This window comes from Pyrus communis, chromosome 1, assembly GCF_041283825.1.
Source record: "Pyrus communis isolate YQ-2024b chromosome 1, ASM4128382v1, whole genome shotgun sequence".
In the NCBI taxonomy this organism is placed as follows: domain Eukaryota; kingdom Viridiplantae; phylum Streptophyta; class Magnoliopsida; order Rosales; family Rosaceae; genus Pyrus; species Pyrus communis.
The window spans coordinates 4,077,878-4,099,264 of record NC_142565.1 but is presented as its reverse complement, the minus strand read 5'-3'; the positions used below and the strand labels follow the sequence as shown (position 1 = coordinate 4,099,264).

Here is a 21,387-nt window from a genome sequence, read left to right as displayed (position 1 = left end):
ATCTTAAACTAATCACGAGATGTCACGTGAAAAAGTTAAAACACAATGACTGCGCATGACATCGAAATTGTACAAGTTTCTCTCCATCAATCATGGGTTCTTGCCCAAAATTTGCTGAAAGGAAACTAGAGGCTAAATATACACCAGAAAGAGGTAAACTTAATTACTGGCTGACGACACTGCAGTACAGATACCTGTTGCCACCATTTGTAGGGCTAATAGCTGTTACAAAATAAACTACAGACTAGCTTGGTATCACTTTCACCATTACAGTGAAAAGAATGTTATCATAAGGATCACCATGCTTCGCTCAGTTTCTCAAAGTTACGACGGGTGCTCAGAATGCTTTCAGTGACGGCGTTTTCTTCGGATTGCAACCTGCTAATTTCAGTACCCTTGGCCGCATCCTCTGACATTAGCACCACCAGTTGATCCTGCAAGTCCTTAATCTGCTTAGCAACCCCACTGATTTTTTCATTATGTTTCTTTCTTTCTTGAGTTTGCTCAGCAATCTGAATTTCAACTTCCTTTGACTTGTCCTGAAGCTGCCCCAACTGAACTTTCATTTCTAGCAAAGAGTTCAGACGGTCACGTACTCCCTTGACATCAAATCCAAACGTTTCTAAATCACCTAGTTCTTGGAAGCTGCTATCAAAGAAGTCGTCAGGAACCTCAATGTTCAACTTGGAGGTCTTCTCAACCAAAGAGGCAAAGGTTAGCATCTTTGCAATGGCTAATGATTCACGACTAAGCTCTCCACACTTAACTAAAGGATAAAAATGTGGTTTTTGCGGATATCTTCTAAATGCATCCATAGATTCAACTTTTTGCCAAATTTCAGGATAAGATTTCACAAATGGCGAATCTGGACTGTCTTGTTGCTCAATGTTAACAGTGACACCAGTTTCAACTTGTGTACCTGTAACCTCATTTTGTTGGTTATCAGTCTCGGCTGGGTTACCTACAACAGACTCGACAAAATCAAAATAACTAGTCAAAGGAATCTATTGAAAATTTTCACATTTGCTTACTTGAGCCCTCTGTAGGTTTGACAGAATACATTTCACTTGTGCACAACAAAAAGGGTTGATCATGAGCAGATGCCTTTTCGGATATTCCAGTCACAGCCACCTGAAGTTCTTTTGTCAAGCAACCCATTGGAGAATCAACAGTTTCCACCTGTCTCACTGCATCTTGATAACATGGAAATTTCATACAAACAAGACAAAAGTAGATAGGAAAAATAAGTACTACCAAATGAGGGCAAAAGGAAAAAGGATAAATAAGTACTGTTGTTTTGCTCCGCATCGGCCCCATCTGTGACACCAGTTTCAACTTGTCTTCCATTAACCTCGTTTTGTTGGTTCGGAGTCCCATCAAGGTTACCTAGAACACAATCTTGAGATTAGTCAAACTTGCTACGGGAAAAGGAACCCATGGATTCAATTTTTTTCCAAAAACCAAAGGTGGACTGTCGTGTTTCTCCACCTCACCTGTGACACTAATTTCAACTTGTCTTCCATTAACCTCATTTTGTTGGCTGGCAGTCCCAGCAGGGTTACCTAGGAAACAAACTTGATGTTAGTCAAAGAGCTACAGGCAAAGGAATCCACTGAATTTTCATCACAATATCTTACTTGTACCACCTATGGTTTTTACAGAATGCATTTCATTTATGCACAGTGATAAAGGTTGATCATGAGCAGATGTCTTTGGCAATACTCCAGTCACAGCCACCTGACCTTCTTGTGTCAAGTTATCCATTGTCGAATTCACAGTTTCCATCTCTCTCATTGCTTCTTCAGAACCTGAAAATGAATAAGACAAGTACTTCCATAGGGGGGAAACAAGGAAAAAGTACATCCCTATTATGTTTAGTCTAACATTTCTCTTGGCCTAGCAATAGTTTGAATACATCCATGGTTTCAATGTTTTTCCCCTACTGTAGAATTTTCAGAAAAGGCAAATGTGGACTGTCAACGTCACCTGTTACGCCAGTTTCAACCTGTTGTCTGACCTCACTTTGTTGTTTGGAAATCCCAGCAGGGTTACCTATAACACAACATTGACGTTATTCAAACAACTATAGCCAAAGAAATTCCTTCAAAATATTCTTGATAGCTTACTTGAGCCCACTGTAATACTTGTAATGCCTTTATCGATATCCATTGCAGAATGTACAGCTTCCTCTTTGACCATTGCATCTTCAGAACCTGAGATTTTGACAAAGTAAGAGCAGAGCAGTGATGGGAAGGGGAAAGTAAGAAGCATTCAAATTAAATTACACACTAGTTCCTGTAATTAGTTTTTATGAACTTAAGGTTCTTCAGGTTGTGATGTGTCATACCTTTATCTTTTGCAACTTGAGTCTCAGTCGATTCAAATTGAGCAACAACTCCAGTTCCATCGTGCTTCTCACCTGCCAAAGTAGAAATTATTTAGGCTACAGTGTTCTATTCCACTGTGCTTAGTGGATTTTTGGGGTTGTTAGCCTCCCATACCTTTCAAATCCAACCTTGTGATCATAGACAATTCGAATATATCATTCGAGCAATCCGCAGCCATAGATCCACCGCCATTATGTTCCTCGCCTGCACATGCTAGCACACATTAGATTTTGAAATAATTACAGATCTACAGAATGCTGTAGGTTTGACATATACACACCTTCAACAAGCAATGCAGTCAGTTTTCCATTCCCTTCTACTGCACTGCTCACTCCATCTTCATTCTGTCCAACCCCCTGAATGAGTTAAGAACAAGCATCGTGATGAATAAAACTAAATTACAAGCAAATAAATCCCAATATGGTACCTCCAAATCCATAACTTTTCAAGAGATTATTGGACAGCTGAAACCTTCGAATTAATTATAGATAAAAAAACAACACTTCATATTTATGTCTAATAAATGTCTTTCAACAAACAAGAGAAACATCTCTTTGTTTTGAACAGAAAAGTCTTACATTGTCATATTGGTCGTGCATTGGAATTTACGCAAAAGCTTAATGTAGGTTACAGTTCCGAACTTCCGATATGTAGAGACAAATGAAAGAAGCATAGCATACTGGCTTCAGATATAAATACCTCCATACGGAGCAGACATGATGCTTCAGCATGAGATCCCCCTGTTGCTTCAGACTCTGACTTGATACCAGAAGATTCAGTGTTGTCCATTACATGCTCATCTCCAACATTTACTTCACCGGTCTTTTCGATTTCACTGCTTTTCTTGCCTGCAATAGTTTATACACATTTATTTTATGTGGATTATCCAATGAACCTATTAGCATAGAAATATCATGTAATGTTAAAAGTTTCTTATGTCTTACTCTAGGCCATCGGATATCAGCTTGAGATATTCATGGTTTACCCTTGCTTTCAAAATTATTGCTTGATTGTGTGGACCTATCGTGTATATGTCTGTTTCTGAGGGCTATTGATTTTTTTACCATGCAATTTCAGTGGTCTGCCCCTCCTATCATGTCCTACTCTAGGTCACGGGATATCACTTTGAGGTTTCCGTGGTTTACCTTTTCTTTTGAAATGAGTTAATGCTTGATCATCTAGTCCTCTAACCTTCTGTTTCGCAATCTTCTGCAAAAGCAAATAACGCATTTTAATCAGGACCAGTAGGTTTTAGAAGAACAAAATCAGAGGAAAAATAGTGCACGGCTTTCTTTGTATAGCACTTCTACTTTCAAATAATGAAGATGAAAGATTTGATCCCAATTATCCTTGAATGGACCTAAAAGAAGGCAAGCCGCTTGGACTGCTTACTCAAGCAAAATGAATGAATACAGAGGCCTCCGAGAATATGAACCTAACCTTAATCTTGGAATATTTCCATCAGGCATTATTATGCCATACAAACAATAGAGGCAACAGAGGCCTATTTTTGTTGTTTTCCTATTAAATATCATGCAGAGATGAAAACTGAGTAGTTTTATGTACTGACATGTCCCCGGTGATGAGCACTAGTTAACCCTGCCCTTGGAATTACTTGAGTCGGTGAGTGTTGCCCGTATAGTTTTAAGTAGTTTTGATAATACTCACCGACTCAAGTACTTTAACCAATACTGAGTGAACCAACACACTTCTCAGTGATTACAGGGCATCTTGAGTAAAATGCATAGAATAGAGCAAGTTAATGAGGTTAGAAAGGGAAGACTGGAATCATGAATTTGTATACCACAAAGGAACATTCAGCTATAGGAGAATAAATAATTAAATACCAACAACATTTTTCAAAGAGTTCACTTACCAAAACATTAATAACTGGGGATTCTTTGTTTAGAGTTTTAACCAGCGTTCTCCTTGCAAATGGTTTCTCCAAAGATAAGGAGTCATCTGAATGCCCACCTTTTAACTTCTTGTAAAGACTTAAAATTGTTGCATCATCTTTAGGTTGCAGAGACATTTTCAATTTCTTTTTGGTCTTTCCATAAGGTAATTTATCCGTGCAAGGACTCAAGGGCTTCGATTGAATTTTCACTGAGATCCTAGAACAAGGTGTTTTCTTTCGAAGTGGTGTACCTACGTCAGAGTTTCCGAAACTCTCACATGATTGTAATTCATAATCACGTTTGGAACTCTGACATGAATGCTTTGATTGTGCTTCAGACCCCCTTCTAAAGTGAAATTCCTGAAAAGAACCGCCAGAATTTTAGTCACACACAACTAATTTGAATCCATCAAATGCTCTTTAGCATAGCAACTTGAATGTACAAGGACATCGTTAAATCTTTCTGAATAAAATTACATATTAATGATCTCATTTCCAAGACACACAATGTTTCAAACATGATTACCATCTTGCGCATAAGAAACAAGTAATGACCATCACCTTTCCACTTATAAAACAAGAGGAAAAAATACACATACCCGAACTTCAGTAATCCATCTTCCATGGCTCATAGTAGCCCATCCTCCATCATTCCAATCCATGTGAGTCCTCAATTCTGAAAGGCTGAATTCCTTCTCCTGCCTCGTGCAACTTAAAGTGACCGCATACTTGTTTCCTTTAAGAACTTTTGTAATATCTCCGACCCACCAACCCATGTCATGGAATGCATCCACTTTATCCAACAAGCTAAAATCTCTTTCGGTCGAATTTGGAGGCTGAGGCCGAATCTGATGGCCACGTACAACAATTTTAACATCACTGTCGTTTGATTTCTTATATTGAAGCAAGAAAGAGTCGATCCCCAGTTGACCAAGATAAATTGCTGGAAACCAAGCATAAAATAGTCTTTCTTCGTCCGGATTCATTTCAACTGCTGTCCCAGGGCTGAAATTTGATACCATCATCATCTATGAAACAATTGTGAAAAATATCAGTTTCTGTCTATGACAATTGACAACCATATATAGCAAAAGAAAATTTTCTATCCTCTCCCAAAATTAGAAGAAAGTCAGATTCATTGCAAAAGAGATCAATACAAGCATTCAAGGTAGAGAAATACAACATTAGCCAAGATATGATGAAACTTGGGGACCAAAACAAGCAATCAAGGTGGAGACAAACTTATTTTTTAAAGTAAAAAAGGGGAATTTAAAAGCAAAACAACAGAGGGCAGAGCCAAATATGTACAAACCCATGTCAGAAATCTTCAAAAAAAAAAAAAAAATCATAAATAAACACACAAAAAACCCCTTGCAACCATAAACCTTGAAAAATCATGCATCAGAAAACAAAACCCACATGCATTACCAAAAACCCAGAACCAGTACCTCCTTTTTGGCTCGGACCCAAACGCCGTCCGCCAAATCCCAGTGAGAACGCAATTCGGACCGCCGCACCACAAGCAGATCAGGCGGGTACATGAACCCCACCGTGTACTCATCCTCCTCGCGCTTGATTACAACCCCGGGCCACCACGCGTCGAGGTGAAAGGCGTCGACTTTGTCGCCGGGCTCGAAGGGCCTGTCGACATTGTCGTCCGGAGGCACCGGCCGGATTTGACCCATCTCGACAAACTCCGTCAGGGGCTTGTCCGGGTCGTCGTCGGAGAGCAGAGTCTCGTACTGGACCACAGCCTTGGTTGGTGAGAAGGAGTTACTGCTGCCGTCAGAAAAGCTCTTCCTTTTCTTCTTCGTCGCCGGAATCAGGGGCTTCGAGTCGATGATTTTGGCGGGGAACCATGCGCCCTTGAAGCCATCTTCAAGGCTGCAAACTTCCACCTTTGAATCCTTGATCAAATGGGTTGCTGATTGACTTTTCTTGACCACCATTTTCAGTTGTCTTCCGTCACTTTCCCAAGAAAATAATCACGGTGTGGGAGAAAGTGGCAGAGTGGGACTGATAGTCCTCTCTCCTCCGCTCGCTCTCTGTTTAATCTCTCTCCAACTTTATGAAATCAACACAATCCTGACCGTTGAAAGAAAAAGAGCAAAAAGGGGAGAAAAATTAGGGGGTGGTGGGGGAAGGGAATCTTAATCCGATAATTAGTATCTGCTAAGTTATCAATCAGTCAAAAAGGTTTTGATTTGTTGCGGGTGTGGGGGAAGATAAAAAGTTCTCATTTTACGTCATATAATTTCGGCATCATCTTTTTATTTTTATTTTTACAAATAGTATTATTTATATTATAAAGATACGAAGTAAGATAAATCTTACAATAAACGAACAATAATATAATTCAAATTCGTTTTGAACGGTAATTGAACCTAAATAGTATGTGCTAGGGGCACCTCCTAATTTTGTTGAGGTTCCTTTTTTTCCCTTCTTGTCACATCCCGGCCCGGGGCGGATCACTTCCCGGGCCTGCTCCACCACCATAGCACGATATTGTCCGTTTTGGGTTTACCATTCCCTCATGGTTTTGTTTTTGGTAACTCACGAGCAACTTCCCAGTGGGTCACCCATCATGGGATTGTTATAGCCCCCTTCTCGCTTAACTTCGGAGTTCCTAAGAACCCGAAGCCAGTGAGCTCCCAAAAGGCCTCGTGCTAGGTAAGGATGGGAATATACATTTAAGAATCACTCCCCTGAGCGATGTGGGATGTTACACTCCTAGTTTGAATTTGTCAATTTTGTTACTGTAGTTTAGTAGTTGTGATTCTTGTCATTTTCGTGAGACCTCACATGAAGATTTCAACGAATGAGGAGAGAAATTTTTTTTTATCTTTTTGTCATTTTTGTTGTCTATAATAAAAACATTTAGTAGACCGTTTCCTTTCCTTAAGTTATTGTGCATCTATTCACTCTCATTTCTCTTAACATCGCATTCTACTGGTCGAGATTGAACCTAATCACTTTGAAAATGAAAACCGTCAGAAAAATTGAGGTAGCGAGTAGAGAGATCAAACAAGCGCGATAATTCAAGAGTGCTTTTCACCACTGTCTCTTAGACTTTAACTTATTCTAACTCTTTTTTACTCTAATTTCTCAATTATATATTTATATAGTTTACTATTTTAAAGGTCCCCTATATGGCCAGTACTTCTCATTTGTCAAGGAATTGACACCAATTGGGAGTGTCCTTAAATTGAAGGGACAAAATCAGCACAACTGAAACTAAGGTATCAAAAATCATTAACGCTTGTGTCTAATAATATTTCTCTTCATTTGTAAGTGATAGGTTTTAGGTTCGACACGCTCACCAAAAACAAATTTGAATCATATTATGCTAGTTCATTATGAGATTAAACTCACTTCCTCTTTTAATTTCAATTATATAGTTTGTTCAAAAAAACCAATAAGCTTTTTTTTTTTTTCTTTTTTCTTTCAAGCGTAGGTCTTCGTCGTGTATGCAGAGCAAACAAGGAAGGCGTTTTGGGCTCTGGGAAGTTTGGGCAACGTCCTGTAGCCCATCACCCAATTATGAAAGATTCTACACAATTTTGTTAATGCATAAATAAAGGAAAAATTGGCTTTGATTTCAGTAACATATAAAATATTCAGAAATATTCCAATTCATTACGATTCTCTATACAAAGTGTCATAATATAATTTGATGAAAATTTTTTGTTCAAGTTTTTAATTGTATTATTACACTTTTTTTATGGAGCCATATTTTCGGAACACTAAAAAATCTCTTATATAAAAAGAAAAATACTATTTTATCTAACTTGATTAACTCCATAGCTGCTCACGCTAGAAAAGATAAACGACTATAAGGAACCAGAATGTCTTTTAGTTGAATCAATCATATGTGTGAAGAACGTTGCAACCACTTCAAATTTGTTTTTTATGTCAAATTTGTTTTTTTATGTCTGGTGTATGATACTTAATGTATCAAACCGTGTTTTTGACACAATGAAAAATTTATCGTGTATTTGATGTTTGAGGGTATAATTCAGCATAAAACCAGGACGGTGTATTCAATTGGGAATTTGAGAGATTTTAATGAATTTATAAATCCAATGATTTTTAGGAAGTTTAACTGATTAGTAGATATTCTATGTAAAATTTTGATTTAATTCTCTCGAAATCTCAAGAGGAAATGTGAGATTTATGGATGCTTAAAATACACGATAAAATCTCTCCAATTCCCTCTAATTCCTCAACTTTTCCAAATTCTTTAAATTCTAATTCTAATTGAATACACCTGAAATGTTATAAACTTCTTTAAAATTCTAATTGAATACACCCGAATTTCTAAGAATTTTAATAAACTATCTTAAAATCTTGATTGAATACATATTAAATTTCTGATAATCACTTAAAATTCTGATTATGTACCTCTAAATTTATTAAAAAAAATAAAATCTCTCGAAATCTCAATTAAATACTTAACATTGGAGGTCGTTGCTCCGTTGTGATTGGTCAAATTGAATTCCACTTCCTCTCTCTCTCTCTTCCCCTCGCATTTCACGTCACCTTCCTCCCAAAGTCACGAGCCACTCCACCAGTCCACCATTTCACCAAGTCAATAAAAGCCTTCTCCTTTTGCAACCCCTCTCCCTCCCCACCATTTCCTTCTTCCTCAATCCCTTCTCTCTCATCGCCTTCCGATCACAACAATCTCTCCCAATCCAATTCAATTCAGTTCCGGCATGCCGTTGCTGGTAGACTGCTCCGGCTGCAACACGCCGCTGCAGCTGCCGCCCGGCGCTAGGACGATCCGCTGCCCCCTGTGCCAGGCATTCACCCGCATCGCCGACTCCCGCACTCTTCCACCTCCGCCCTACTCTTCCTCCTCCTCCTCATCTAACCACAACCCTCCTCCGCCCTCCACTTCTCCCTACAACGACGCGCCGCCGGTGCCTCCTCCGTCGGTGCACGGGCGGAAGCGAGCTGTGATATGTGCCGTGTCGTACAAGCGGTCCCGTCACGAGCTCAAGGGATGCATTAACGACGCCAAGTGTATGAAGTACTTGCTGGTCAACAAGTTCAGCTTTCCAGAATCCTCCATTCTCATGCTCACCGGTAACCTCTTTCTCTTCCCATTTCTTTAACGCTTGATGTTGCGTGTGGATTGAATTGTATGGTTAATATCTGTTTAATTAAGACTTTAATTTATGGGTCAGCGAAGACTAGTTCTTGCGTTCTTAATTTCCACATTTATGGTCCGCAATCGTTGAATTGTTCTAAATTTGCTGCAAAGCATCGATCTTTTTGTTTCTTTTTTTTTTTTTTTTTTTGGCAAAGTGGGTGTTTTTCTGTAGATTTTAATGATATCTACATTGTGAATAATTATGCAATTACCATTTAAGTAATCAATTAAGTATGGTTAATAACAAATTGAGAATTGAGAATTCAAAATTATTACTTTGGTGTATCTAAATTTTATCATGTTTTGATGAACTGAGTTTTTGAACATTTGCATTATGACTGTGCCATGTTACTGTTGTTCCACATATTGTGAAATGGTAGGAAAAAGTTAAAAGCTTGCTTTAGTAATGCAATCGGGTTTCTTTAGAACGTCGTTATGTTAATGTTCGTGTGTATTGCTTGCAGAAGAAGAAGCAGATCCTTATAGGCACCCAACCAAGCAAAATATGAGAATGGCGCTGTTTTGGCTTGTGCAAGGTTGTCAAGCAGGGGATTCTTTGGTGTTTCATTATTCTGGTCATGGATCACAACAGAGGAACTACACCGGGGATGAGGTGGATGGATTTGATGAAACGCTATGTCCTACGGATTTTGAGACTCAGGGGATGATTGTCGATGATGAGATCAATGCAACAATTGTCAAACCTCTTCCCACCGGGGCTAGGCTTCATGCAATTGTGGATGCTTGCCACAGTGGTACTGTGCTAGATTTACCATTTCTCTGTAGGATGGACAGGTAACTCTAGCTTGATATTTTGTTATGTATCTGTGCATAATGTTACTCCCACAATCTGTTTTGTGCTTATCATTGCTCTGTGTACTTTTTCATTTATTCATTGTGATATTGAATGTAGGAACGGGAAGTACGTATGGGAGGATCATCGCCCTAGATCAGGTGTTTGGAAAGGAACAAATGGTGGAGAGGTCATTTCCTTTAGTGGCTGTGATGATGATCAAACCTCTGCTGATACCTCAGTAAAGTCTTGGACAAAATCTTAAACTGTTATGTATGCTAGACTAGCAATGTCTCCTTTTCTGACATAGGGCTGTTCAAAGAAACAAAGCTAATGCGGCCACGTGTGCAGGCTTTGTCAAAGATTACTTCGACTGGTGCCATGACTTATGCTTTCATCCAAGCCATCGAGCGTGGACATGGAAATACATATGGTAACATGTTGAATGCAATGCGATCTACCATCCGTAACACAGACAATGATGTTGGAGGTGGTATTGTGACATCTCTTATCTCCATGCTTTTGAAAGGAGGGAGTCTTGGCGGGTTACGACAGGTATTATTTTTGCACTCGTTTTGACCGTATTCAAAATGCGAAAATGCGTGAGCAATTAAACGCTCCCATAAAATTAGATTTTTGATAAACTTGATCTTAAATCAATTAAGGTCTGGTTTGGTATTGCTGTGTTTTGAAAAAAAAAACTGTTTCTGCTGTGATGTGAGAATAAGCAGCTGTGAAATAAAGCAGTAGGGTGTTTAGTAAACTTTTTTTTGTAAAAGTGCTTTTGAAAAAAAAAAAAAAGTAGTATTATAGTGTTTGGTAAACTTTTATGTAAAACAGATGTGAAAAAAAGCTGGTTTTTCAAAGCTGAGTTTGGTAACTTCTTATTTTTGGCTTTTTTTCACCAAAAACTGTGAAAAAAAGCTGAAGCTGAATATTTACCAAACACAAAAACAACTTCCAACTTTTTTTTATACCAGCTTTTTTCAGAATCACCTCAGTACCAAACCAGGCCTAAGTTGGTTTCGGTTAGCATCTTTAACTCTGCTTTGAACAATCTTTTGTGCAGGAACCACAGCTAACCGCCAATGAACCATTTGATGTGTATAAGAAGCCTTTCTCCTTGTAGTTATTGAAGCAGGATTTCCCTATTATTGCTCAAAATCATTCATTAATTGTGCCCCGGCCTCCTATTCGTGTGTACACTTCTCAGAGAAACCCAATTTTGTATCTGCTTGTGTTTAATTCTATTGTTTACCGATCTATGTTTCCGTGTTCTTGGATGATGCTCGATGGCTGTTAGGCGTGCTGTGTAGATCCGATATCAAATAAACCCTAACCGATAAAATCTGTATCTGAAACTTCCTTGCATTGGAACAAGAACAAGCTACACCAAGTAAACAACGTAAACAGCCTCCCGACGAAAATTCACACCTAATTAGTCTTTTTTCTGTCAAGATTCAAAATCCTATGTCTTTAATGTCCACAAATAGAGTCAAAGGCTTAGTCATTTCAAATTATTCGACATCTAAATAGCTTCGAATAAGCCCGCGACATGTTTTTAACATAAATATGTTCGAACAGAAAAGAATTGAAGAACAAGATGTAAAGTATTGTAGCATAAAACGAAGAAGCAAAAAGCATCTAAAAAACATAGAAGAACAGATATGTTCGAATCTTAACCAAACTAACAGGAGAAGTTGGAGATTTGGAATATTTAAAGTCCCATGATTTGCGGTTGATGATCACAACATCTTCTCTTCCCGTTTCCCCCCAGACTCTCTCACCATGTCGATGCCTGTACAATGCTCGAACTGCCACAAAAAGGTGCAGCTACTACGGCCAGGCGAAGCCCCCGTCTACCGCCCCATATGCCGGGTTGCCACCTATACAGCCCCGTACTCGTATTCCCACCACTGCCCGCCTCATCAACCGCCCCTCCTCACCCTGCCTCCACCCCCGTACAGCCAAATACCACCAGGGACACCTATGTTGGCTCGAGGATGCAAACGAGCTGTGATATGCGCTGTGTTGTATAAGGACTCCAAGCATGAGCGTAAGGGCTGGATCAATGATGCAAAATGTGTGAAGTACTTGCTTGTCAATCGGTTCCACTTCCCGGATTCCTCCATTCTCATGCTCACCGGTAACTTCTCAACCTGGTAATTTGATATTAAACATATTTTCCTAGAAACTGAACAGGCTGAGAGTTACTTGCAGAAGAAGAAACTGACCCAAATCAGCATCCTACCAAACAAAACATGATAAGGGCTCTGCATTGGCTTGTGCAAGGTTGCCAACCAGGAGACTCCTCGGTGTTCCATTATTCCGGTCATGGAAAAAGAAAGAGGAACTACGCCGGGGATGAGGTGGATGGATATGACGAAAACTTGTGTCCCGTGGATTTCAAGAGTCGGGGACCGATTTCAGACGATGAGATCAATGCAATGATTGTAAGACCTCTTCCTCGTGGGGTTAAGCTTCACGCCTTTATGGATGCTTGCCATAGCGGTACTGCTCTAGATTTAGCATTCCTTTGCAGGATCGACAGGTAACTAAGCCGAGTTTTAAATTTTGTTGCTAAAATCTACGGTTGTGATTTTCACAATCCAGTTTTCTCCTCGTGTGCTCTTCCCTTATTCAATCCAAAGGATGAGAAAATGAGAGTGCACAAATCACCACTCAAAATCTAATGTTGGCAAGTTGTACTCAAGAGTTTAGCATAATTTATGGATGCAGAAGTGGGACATACGTATGGGAGGATCACCGCCCTCCATCGGGTGTTTGGAAAGGAGCAAATGGCGGGAAGGTCATACGCCTTAGCGGCTGTGATGATCATCAGACCTCTGCTGATGCTTCAGTACTTCAAAATTCTAAGACAACATCTTAATTTCTTAAACTATTTGTTGTATTAAAATGTGACTAATAAACAGATGGGGTTATTGTTCATTTGTCTGCACAGAATCTGTCGACGACTACTCCAACTGGTGTCATGACTTTTTCTTTCATCCAAGCCATCGAGCATGGACATGGAACCACATACGGCAGCATCATGAGGGCGATAAGATCTACCATTCTCAACACGGAGAATGAAGGCCGTGATACCTCAACGTCTTCTCCGAGTCTTGCTGGCAGGTTGACACAGGTAACTAAATATGATCGTCATTGCTTCTGAATTAGTTCGGAGGCATAAGAAATGTTCCGTTTATTGAACTTTCCTTTGTCATTTCTTTTGCAGGAACCGCAGATAACATCAAGTAAAATGCTTAAGCGGAAGAAGAAATTCTCCCTGTGATTTTCGTCATCTGTTTTCGTTCTCCTGTTCTGTATACGGAAATGTGAAAGTCCAAATTTCCTAAGCACCAGCAAAATCACAGGCTTAATAACAAGGAAAATGTAACGCATATTTATCACTTCCATTACAATATTATGCTGAAATCATCCTCATTTTTCTGTTATCCTCATGATCTGCCGTTTCGCAGTACCACGAGCGGCTTTCCATCAACTGCCTGCACTGCCTCTGGTACCTTGCATTGTCCTTCTTCGCCATCTTCTCGTATACCTGCAAAATGCATTCGCATCACATCTCTTAGTTTTCCGTTCCATTTCAAACTAAACTAATACAACAAAACTGAATCGTCCGCAACTGCAAATGGTCACGCAGTGAGTGAGACTGCAGACCTTTTTCTCATTTGGAGGTAGTTGGCACCACATTCGACCGAGTTGCTTACTCGTTTCACCAAACCAAGAGGATTTTGCAAAACTCCAACTCTCCAAGTCGCCATCACAAAAAAGGAAAAAGAAAAAAAAACGTAGGAAGTGCATGCCCTAATGGGGCAACTATGCCTTCATGGGACATTATTTAACATGATATTAGAGTGGGGTTGATTGTGAGTTATGTGGGTTCGGGTCATGCCTAAGTTACCAAATTTAATGTAACACCATATTTCCGCGTTAATGTCCAATGTGAGATTGATTCCACATGTAACCTATTATGTAATAATCTCATGTAAGGGGTGTATTATATATAAGTCTCACATTCAGAAATTTAGAAGACTAAAAATATTTTGTAATAAAACTCACCACCTAGTAATATGTGATAATTGAGATATTTCTTAATAAAACTCTAACATTTAACAATAAATAATTAAGTTCGAACAATATCGATTAAGAGTAATTCAATGCTCCGTTTCTACACTCAATTTTGACACAATAATTGGCCAAATTAGATTATTAATTTAATGTGCAAAGTTCAAATCTTGTTCTCCAATAATGGTTTGGAATCAGGAAAAAAAAAATAATGGTTTGGAAAGCAAATTCCAATTTCAGTACCATTTACCTAATTTAACGACATCAAGTTGCCACAATGATTGACCAAAAAAATGTTCACACAATGACACATAAGATAGACCCATCAAAGTTGATATATTTTACTCAAGCCCCTCCCAAAATAAAACACTTACTATTCAGTCCCATCCCCTGTTAAAAGTGTTGAGCTGCTGCTTTATCCAAAGTTTTCAACTTTAAGACATGGTTACACCAATCGGAGTTGCAGCAGCAGCAACGGCACCCCAAGCTACGACTGGTCCGCTAACGTGCGCACTGGGTTCGTCCTGTCAAGGTCATTGCACTCGTTACCCGCCTCCCCCCTCCGTCTCTTCATCTGCGTGCAAGTGGATTTTCGTTAAGTTTAACGGTTAATCGAAATTTGCAGGGCTCAGAGGAAGTCTGGGACCGGCTCGCAGTTTGCAATGGCCAAAGAAACAGGTTCGCCTGTTTCGAAATTTTTTAAATTTTATTTTCGTACAAGCAGAAATGGGTTTCCGTTGGTTTCTGAGAATTTTGAAGAAAATGTTTGAAAATTTGATTTCGTTTTATATAAAATTTTAATTTGGGATTTGATGCTGTCAAAGCAGAGAAAATGCAGAAGGAAAGTCGGTGCCGTCGATATTAGGGCACAATTTGAGCTGAAGCCTCCTCCATATCCACTGGTAAGTAAGCTTTTTCTTTGCATATGAAGTTTCTTATATATAAATACAAGCTGGTTTTGTGTAGCTAATCACTGTTTTACCAGTGGGTTTTGACTCATTTCCATAAAGTTACAAGCTTTCATCCTTTATTAACCATATTGAGATAGTAAAATTCGGGTACTCGTATAAGAAACTGTACTTTGAGTAGCTATATATTGAGAATTCTAGCTAGTTTAGCTGGAAATGATCCGTAAAATTCAGGTACTTGTTCGCTTTGTATGACAATGCTGTGTAAATTTGACACTTTGTTTTGATGTTTGGTTTTGAGCAGGATGCATTGGAGCCGCATATGAGCAAGGAGACGTTAGAGTATCACTGGGGGAAGCACCATAGGGGTTATGTGGATAACCTAAACAAGTTGATAGCAGGAACAGAACTAGGTGAATTGTCATTGGAAGATGTCATACTTGCTACATACAACAAGGGGGATATGCTCCCACCTTTCAATCAAGCAGCGCAGGTATGCTGTCCGCAACATGGATTTCTGTAACGATTTTGAATTGTTTTAGTTGATTATATTCTGGAAGTGTGGAGAAGTGCATCTCAAGTTACACATTTTAAGCTTATATTCGGTATTGGTAAATTTACAACTACTTGAATGTTAAGGTAGATAATGATTAATCCACCTGATGCGTTTTTTGCAATTTCAAGTTTATAATGTTTTGTTGTGCATCAATGCCATATTGTTAACTACTCACTCCTTTTTTGGCCTGTTTGCAGATCTGGAACCATGACTTCTTCTGGGAATCCATGAAACCAGGTGGCGGGGGAAAACCATCCGGGGAACTTCTGGAACTAATTAATAGAGACTTTGGTTCTTTTGAGAGATTGATTGACGATTTAAGGTCAGCTGCAACTACACAGTTGGGTTCTGGCTGGGCTTGGCTTGCATGTGAGCAGTTGTCTTCCCACCGTGACACTTCATATTATTTGCTTTAAGATTAATGTTCCTCTCCATGCTGAATTTTGCGTAAACTAATATATGTATTGCCTTTTCCAGATAAAGCAAATAGACTTGATGTTGGAAATGCAGTAAATCCTAAGCCATCTGATGAAGACAAGAAGCTTGTAGTGGTGAAGAGTCCTAATGCCGTTAACCCACTTATTTGGGATTATTCTGTGAGTAAAGATGAGTACTGTACTACTCTATAGTCTTTAGGAAATCTTACCATTCACATTAAGACTTTTCTTTCTTGTGTGTAATGAGTTTTCATATTGATTTCTGCAGCCGCTCCTTACTATCGATGTTTGGGAGGTATTAGACATTTACATGTTTCTTCCCATATGGAAATAGTTATATTGCTCAGTTCATTTGGGAAAAGCCATTACTAACAGATTTAAATTGCTTTTGTTTCAACAGCATGCTTACTACCTCGATTTTCAGGTGAGTCTCTGTTTATTGAACATTTGAACTTCCGTCTTGTGATTTGGGACCTATGCATTCTGTCTTATACCAATGCATCTAACAACCACATCTTTGATTCTTCCCTCAGAACCGGCAAGCAGATTACTTATCAATCTTCATGGAGAAACTCGTATCGTGGGAAGCAGTCAGTTCTAGGCTTGAAATAGCAAAGACTCGAGCTACTGAAAGAGAGGAAGAAGAGGAAAGGAAGAAGAGAGAGGAGGCGGAGAAAACATCAGACGGTGAAGTTCCAGAGATATATGTGGACAACAAGAGCGATGACTCAGAGACCGAATGAGTTCAGTTTATTTGCAGTCTAGATAATCCGGGAACAGTTACAGGCTCGTTGCCTTCCGAATGTAATAGAGGTGATCTGAGTTTAGGCGGCATGTGCCAAATTTTGTGTATCCATGAGGAATGAGTTGATAGAATGTAGGGCACGATTTAGCAAAAAGTAATACCACACGTTGTTGATTTTTCTCAAGGAAATTTTTGGCAGTGCAAAAGTCATAAGGGAACATGTATATTTCTCTGTGGTTTTTTACAATCTATAGAGCTGTTCATGTACATTTTCTTTTCTCCATAAACTAACTACAGCTTTTATCCGCATCATCGTAAGGGAGAAGTCTTGAGAGATAAGAGGCCATCCAGAGGAGAGATTTTGTCGATGCTTGGTGGTCCGAAGATCTCCCAGAATCGAAGTGTCTCGTCTCCGCCAGCTGATACCACAGTTAACCCATCGGGGCTCTGCACCGAAAATCAATCAAAAGAAACCAAATTAGATGCTTCTGAAGATATTTCACGTCAACTACCATTTGCACTCACGCGATAAGTGCTAAATAGGAAAATCGAGATATATTCCCAGATGTATGGGATGAATAAGCTTTACGGGTTGTCAAACCTGGGAAACATGGAGGATTCTGGACGTATGGCGATTCAAGTTTCCGACATTCGCCATAGAAGGATACCTCCAAATGCACAGCTGATTCTTGATGAGCTCGCTTCGACTATAGCCATGGGCACTCAGAATCTCCTTGTGGTGCCTGTTCCACTCCAGTCCACAGACCTGGATAAACAACGTGAACTCATTGCAGGTAACAAGAGACCGAAAAGAAAAAAAAACACGAAAAGCTCACAAAACGGAGACCGAATTCTATAACTTGCCTGAGCATTGGTTTCAATGGTTTTAATGCAGGTTCCCTTTTTTGTATTCCATAACTTAATACACCCATCTTCTGTGCCTCCACCAGAGGCAAGCACCTCAGACTGATATGGACACCATGCGAGGGCCTTGACTGCAGCACTATGCTCTCTAAACCGAAACAAGAAACGACTCGAGTTCATTTTCGATGAGTCCCAGATATACAGAAGATTATCATTGCCTCCGCTTGCCAGTACATTGCCTCCTTCTGACCATTTCAAACCACACACTTCTTCTTTATGCGCCTGCAATCTGGAAGCCACAATGCTCCCTGCTCTGACTGCCAAAACAGTTAACAAAAAATATGTGAATTGTTGCAATAAGATGAATGTGAAACAATAATTTTGACCTACCATCATGGTTGATGATGGATGTGTCGCGGCTGCCGGAAGTTAAAACGTGACCATTCCACGCAACAGTGGCTATCCTGTCCTTGTGGTTTTCAAACCTCCTAACCTGCGTGTCAAACAGATGAACCAAATGCTCGAAAACAATGGAAAAACTTGAAACTCATGAGAGGGTGTTTGAGAGAGATTTTACAATCTTGGAAGTCTCAGCATCCCAAAGTTGGAGCTTGGAACGCCTATATCCAACGGCTAAAGTTTTAGCATTTTCAGACCAGGCTACACTGGTTGGGAAATCACTTGGATCATCAACATGCAGCAGTTTGTGCACTTCGCGGTTCATCGAGTTCCAGAGGAACAAATCGCTCCCCAGAGCAACTGCAAGAATACTGTTCTTCCCCCAATCCATGACGCTGGAATAAAAGTCATTTTTTATGTTTACTGCATCCAGAACCCTAGCTTCCCCCTGCAGCATTCGCACTCAATTAGATCAAAGTTCAAGAAATATAGACCATTTGATAACGTTTGACAACCATTTCGTTTTTAGTACCTTAGGCAATCTTCGAGGCTGAACATTTTTAACACTACTGTCCAATTCCCTTGCTTCATCCTGTCGCATCAGATCAACAGAACGGATCGGCTTTCGGTTTGATTTGGGACTTCCCCTAAAAACCAGCATCCTAAATGGATTCCCATCCGAATCCAAAGTCAGTTTGTCCTCTAAGCTCCGTCTGTATACGTCCTGCAGAGACCCAACAAGTTCGAGAACTGTTTACAAGAAAACTCAGCAGACCCAAATCTTGAAATTCATCAGAAGTTAGATGCAACACTCAAACAGAAGTAAAAACTACAGAACAACAAAACCCACAAACAATTTACCAGAAAACAAAGAAAAAAACTAAAAACTGGTAGAATTGGAGCAGGCCCAAATCTTGATATTCAGAAGCTAAATGCAACTTTCAAATTTAAGTAAAAACTAAACCCCCATAAAACCCAGAAGTCCCAAAAAGACAAAGAAAGAAACTTAAAACTGAAGAATTGAAAGCAATGTGGATTCATACATTGAAATTCGAATTTCGGGTCGGCGTTGTTCTGTTGGTCAATAAACTGCGGGCTTGATCAAGATCCATCAAACTCCTACTGGGTATAAACCGATCTCCCTGAATTTGCAGATGCATAAACAAAACCCAAAATTCGAGAACACCAAATCAGAAACCAAATGTCGAAAAAACAACAACGCATGGATGAACGGCGGAGAAAGGTAAAATCTTGATGGAGACAAAGGGTAATGGATGATTCGTACCGGAAAATCGAATTGGGCAATGGGGCTGGTTTGGAGGCGAGTAGGGGAGCACCAATCCGACTGAAGTTCCTGCATTTTTTTATTTGTGTTGCTGGCGAATTGGTGATGTAAAGAATATACAAACTCCTTCTTTACTTGGCAATAAAGAAGAAGATGAAGATGATGAAGGAAGAAGATGCAAAAGAAAATATCTTTGTCCGCAGAAACGATATCTCCCGCCAAATAGTTTTATATACGGGAGCAAATCCAACCGTTGCTTCTGTTGAGAAGACGACTCAGAGAAAGATTGGGGCCCACTTGGGTTTAATTGGGGCCTCTAAAGTTTAAATCAATTTTTATTACGTACTGCTGAGTGGTTCGAAAAATCAATAATTATATTTTGCATATTAGTATTTAATGAGTTGTTGTTATTAGATTTTGTATAAAATTTGAATCACTGAATGATATGTATAGTCGAACTCATTTCTTATTGTCACAAAGATCTCGAATTTTCAGGGTTTGTATAGTTTTTCTTACATTTTCGTTCTTATACTTTCGTTATGTTTACCATTTAATTCATTTTCTCAACTAAGTTAAACTTTTCATTCATTTTTGTGCATATCTTCTCATTTGAAAAACCCAACTTGGAAAAAAAAAAAATTTGACGAATTAGACTAATTAGCAGTGCAAACAAAATGAAACTACATCACTACAAGGACAAAAATGCTAGGAAAAAGGATACGTTTATGCTATCCACACAACCACTTTTACTTTTCACACATTTTTCTTAATTTTGGCCGTTAAATCAAATAAAGTAAAGAAAATCAATGACAAAAATTTAACAAAGGTGAGTGAGAAATAAAAATGATATGCGAATAGCATTTTTCAAAGTATAAGAACGAAAGTGAAAATTCGAGTAAATTACAATGACTATTAGTGCAATTTAGCCAAATTAAAAAGCTCCCACCTTTTTTCACGAAAAAGTCATCATTTCCCCAGTTCTGCTCAGGGAAGAAGAGAAGGCCTGGCATGAGAAAGAAGAGCCTGTCAAATTAGCCAGGGATGCCTGCCTGGCCTAACAGGAGTTTTCCTCACACAAACAAGTGGAGTTCGTCTCTCTAGGTAGAGCAGGCAAGTCATCCTTGGCTACCAAACAAGGCTTTAACTCTCATGCAAGACCTCTCTTCCTCTTCACTTCTCACCCGGTATTCGCCTGTTAAGTGATTGGTCGTAAGCTCGAATCTTTCTCGCTAAGACTTCGTAAACTCACTACAATGTTGAGATGAGGATGCAAAGATCGTTGTTTGAACTCTCTATTTATAGCCCTGTAAAACGAACCAAAATAATTTCAGTGCCATTCTTTTTTATTATTTCATATATGTGTGTCTGCACCATTTGGCTGTCACCAGGGAATATATTCTTTGGAGCAAAAGGGAAGATCATGGAGGTCAATCTGGCAGCCAACTTGATCAAAAATATGTCTTCACTCATATATAATGCAATTTTTTTCTTGCCTCAACGAGACTCATTGCCAGTTTGCCATTTTAGGCCAGAGGAGTGTTATGCTGCTTTTGGCTTTTGGCTTTTTAATGCAGAGAAAAGCATCTTTGAGCTGCTTTTGCGATTGAGATGATTCTAGGAAGTGGGCAACATCACCAACTTACTTGAAATGCCACATCTTGAAAAGAGTCAATGCCTTGGCCACTAACAAAAATTTTGTTCTTGTTGACTGGTTTTTTGAGGCCTCATCACTTGATCCTTTTGGTTAAAAGGACTCCCTTCTTCTTACCTTGATGGAGATATGATTGCTCAGAGTTTATGCAGAAGCAAACAATTTGAAAGGTTTAGAAGTGATTTAAAATGATTGAAAAGTGTTTTGCACTTGAAGTGCAT

General features: G+C 39.3%; 4 protein-coding genes and 1 pseudogene across 13 annotated transcripts; 3 read left to right on the top strand and 2 right to left on the bottom strand.

Annotated features, from left to right (window-relative positions):
* Positions 1 to 139: 139 nt before the first annotated feature.
* On the bottom strand, positions 140 to 6,373 carry LOC137720722 (uncharacterized). 8 transcript variants are annotated; one of them, XM_068459829.2, is made up of 15 exons: positions 5,733 to 6,373; positions 4,884 to 5,312; positions 4,264 to 4,644; positions 3,533 to 3,596; positions 3,087 to 3,235; positions 2,668 to 2,743; positions 2,502 to 2,591; positions 2,348 to 2,419; positions 2,127 to 2,213; positions 1,987 to 2,052; positions 1,638 to 1,808; positions 1,494 to 1,562; positions 1,291 to 1,386; positions 1,032 to 1,193; positions 140 to 961 (listed from the first exon to the last, which is right to left on the bottom strand). In XM_068459829.2, exons 1-15 carry the CDS (start codon positions 6,231 to 6,233, stop codon positions 297 to 299), a joined length of 3,078 nt encoding a protein of 1,025 aa, XP_068315930.2. In that variant the 5' UTR covers positions 6,234 to 6,373; the 3' UTR covers positions 140 to 296. The 8 variants fall into 8 exon arrangements, with proteins under 8 accessions (XP_068315930.2, XP_068315933.2, XP_068315931.2 ...); XM_068459832.2 differs by having other exon boundaries at positions 140 to 919; XM_068459830.2 differs by having other exon boundaries at positions 1,032 to 1,187.
* Positions 6,374 to 8,761: 2,388 nt separating this feature from the next.
* Positions 8,762 to 11,497, top strand: LOC137720905 (metacaspase-1-like). Its single transcript, XM_068460026.2, has 5 exons — positions 8,762 to 9,372; positions 9,904 to 10,234; positions 10,353 to 10,473; positions 10,584 to 10,787; positions 11,302 to 11,497. The coding sequence occupies exons 1-5, from the start codon at positions 9,000 to 9,002 to the stop codon at positions 11,359 to 11,361; spliced, it is 1,089 nt and encodes a 362-aa protein (XP_068316127.2). The 5' UTR covers positions 8,762 to 8,999; the 3' UTR covers positions 11,362 to 11,497.
* Positions 11,498 to 11,846: 349 nt separating this feature from the next.
* LOC137721177 (metacaspase-1-like) lies at positions 11,847 to 13,696 on the top strand (annotated as a pseudogene). Its single transcript, XR_015962022.1, has 5 exons — positions 11,847 to 12,378; positions 12,453 to 12,783; positions 12,972 to 13,092; positions 13,195 to 13,377; positions 13,471 to 13,696. The product of XR_015962022.1 is annotated as a metacaspase-1-like (transcript).
* A 1,007-nt stretch (positions 13,697 to 14,703) lies between these two features.
* On the top strand, positions 14,704 to 17,156 carry LOC137720653 (superoxide dismutase [Fe], chloroplastic). Of its 2 annotated transcripts, XM_068459741.2 has the most exons (9): positions 14,707 to 14,853; positions 14,947 to 14,999; positions 15,149 to 15,223; positions 15,534 to 15,722; positions 15,983 to 16,154; positions 16,263 to 16,381; positions 16,491 to 16,517; positions 16,623 to 16,646; positions 16,756 to 17,156. In XM_068459741.2, exons 1-9 carry the CDS (start codon positions 14,763 to 14,765, stop codon positions 16,963 to 16,965), a joined length of 960 nt encoding a protein of 319 aa, XP_068315842.2. In that variant the 5' UTR covers positions 14,707 to 14,762; the 3' UTR covers positions 16,966 to 17,156. The 2 variants fall into 2 exon arrangements, with proteins under 2 accessions (XP_088549399.1, XP_068315842.2); XM_088693273.1 differs by lacking the exon at positions 16,491 to 16,517 and having other exon boundaries at positions 14,704 to 14,853.
* LOC137721175 (cell division cycle 20.5, cofactor of APC complex-like) lies at positions 17,157 to 19,810 on the bottom strand. Its single transcript, XM_068460281.2, has 8 exons — positions 19,516 to 19,810; positions 19,274 to 19,372; positions 18,763 to 18,954; positions 18,409 to 18,678; positions 18,222 to 18,324; positions 17,832 to 18,148; positions 17,569 to 17,733; positions 17,157 to 17,414 (listed from the first exon to the last, which is right to left on the bottom strand). The coding sequence occupies exons 1-8, from the start codon at positions 19,588 to 19,590 to the stop codon at positions 17,277 to 17,279; spliced, it is 1,359 nt and encodes a 452-aa protein (XP_068316382.2). The 5' UTR covers positions 19,591 to 19,810; the 3' UTR covers positions 17,157 to 17,276.
* Positions 19,811 to 21,387: the final 1,577 nt, after the last annotated feature.

Bases quoted from the DNA above. Each gene is read 5' to 3' on its own strand.
- LOC137720722 (XM_068459829.2), bottom strand. From the start codon at position 6,233: ATGGTGGTCAAGAAAAGTCAATCAGCAACCCATTTGATCAAGGATTCA. The intron at 5,313-5,732 runs GTACTGGTTCTG...ATTGTTTCATAG, and splicing joins GGGTCCGAGCCAAAAAGGAG to ATGATGATGGTATCAAATTT. The intron at 2,053-2,126 runs GTAAGCTATCAA...GTTGTGTTATAG, and splicing joins AAGTATTACAGTGGGCTCAA to GTAACCCTGCTGGGATTTCC.
- LOC137720905 (XM_068460026.2), top strand. From the start codon at position 9,000: ATGCCGTTGCTGGTAGACTGCTCCGGCTGCAACACGCCGCTGCAGCTG. The intron at 10,235-10,352 runs GTAACTCTAGCT...TATTGAATGTAG, and splicing joins TTTCTCTGTAGGATGGACAG to GAACGGGAAGTACGTATGGG. The intron at 10,474-10,583 runs GTAAAGTCTTGG...CCACGTGTGCAG, and splicing joins AAACCTCTGCTGATACCTCA to GCTTTGTCAAAGATTACTTC.
- LOC137720653 (XM_068459741.2), top strand. From the start codon at position 14,763: ATGGTTACACCAATCGGAGTTGCAGCAGCAGCAACGGCACCCCAAGCT. The intron at 15,224-15,533 runs GTAAGTAAGCTT...GGTTTTGAGCAG, and splicing joins AGCCTCCTCCATATCCACTG to GATGCATTGGAGCCGCATAT. The intron at 16,647-16,755 runs GTGAGTCTCTGT...TTCTTCCCTCAG, and splicing joins CTTACTACCTCGATTTTCAG to AACCGGCAAGCAGATTACTT.
- LOC137721175 (XM_068460281.2), bottom strand. From the start codon at position 19,590: ATGCAGGAACTTCAGTCGGATTGGTGCTCCCCTACTCGCCTCCAAACC. The intron at 18,955-19,273 runs GTATGAATCCAC...GGGTCTCTGCAG, and splicing joins CCCGAAATTCGAATTTCAAT to GACGTATACAGACGGAGCTT. The intron at 17,734-17,831 runs GCAAGTTATAGA...TTGTTTATCCAG, and splicing joins CCATTGAAACCAATGCTCAG to GTCTGTGGACTGGAGTGGAA.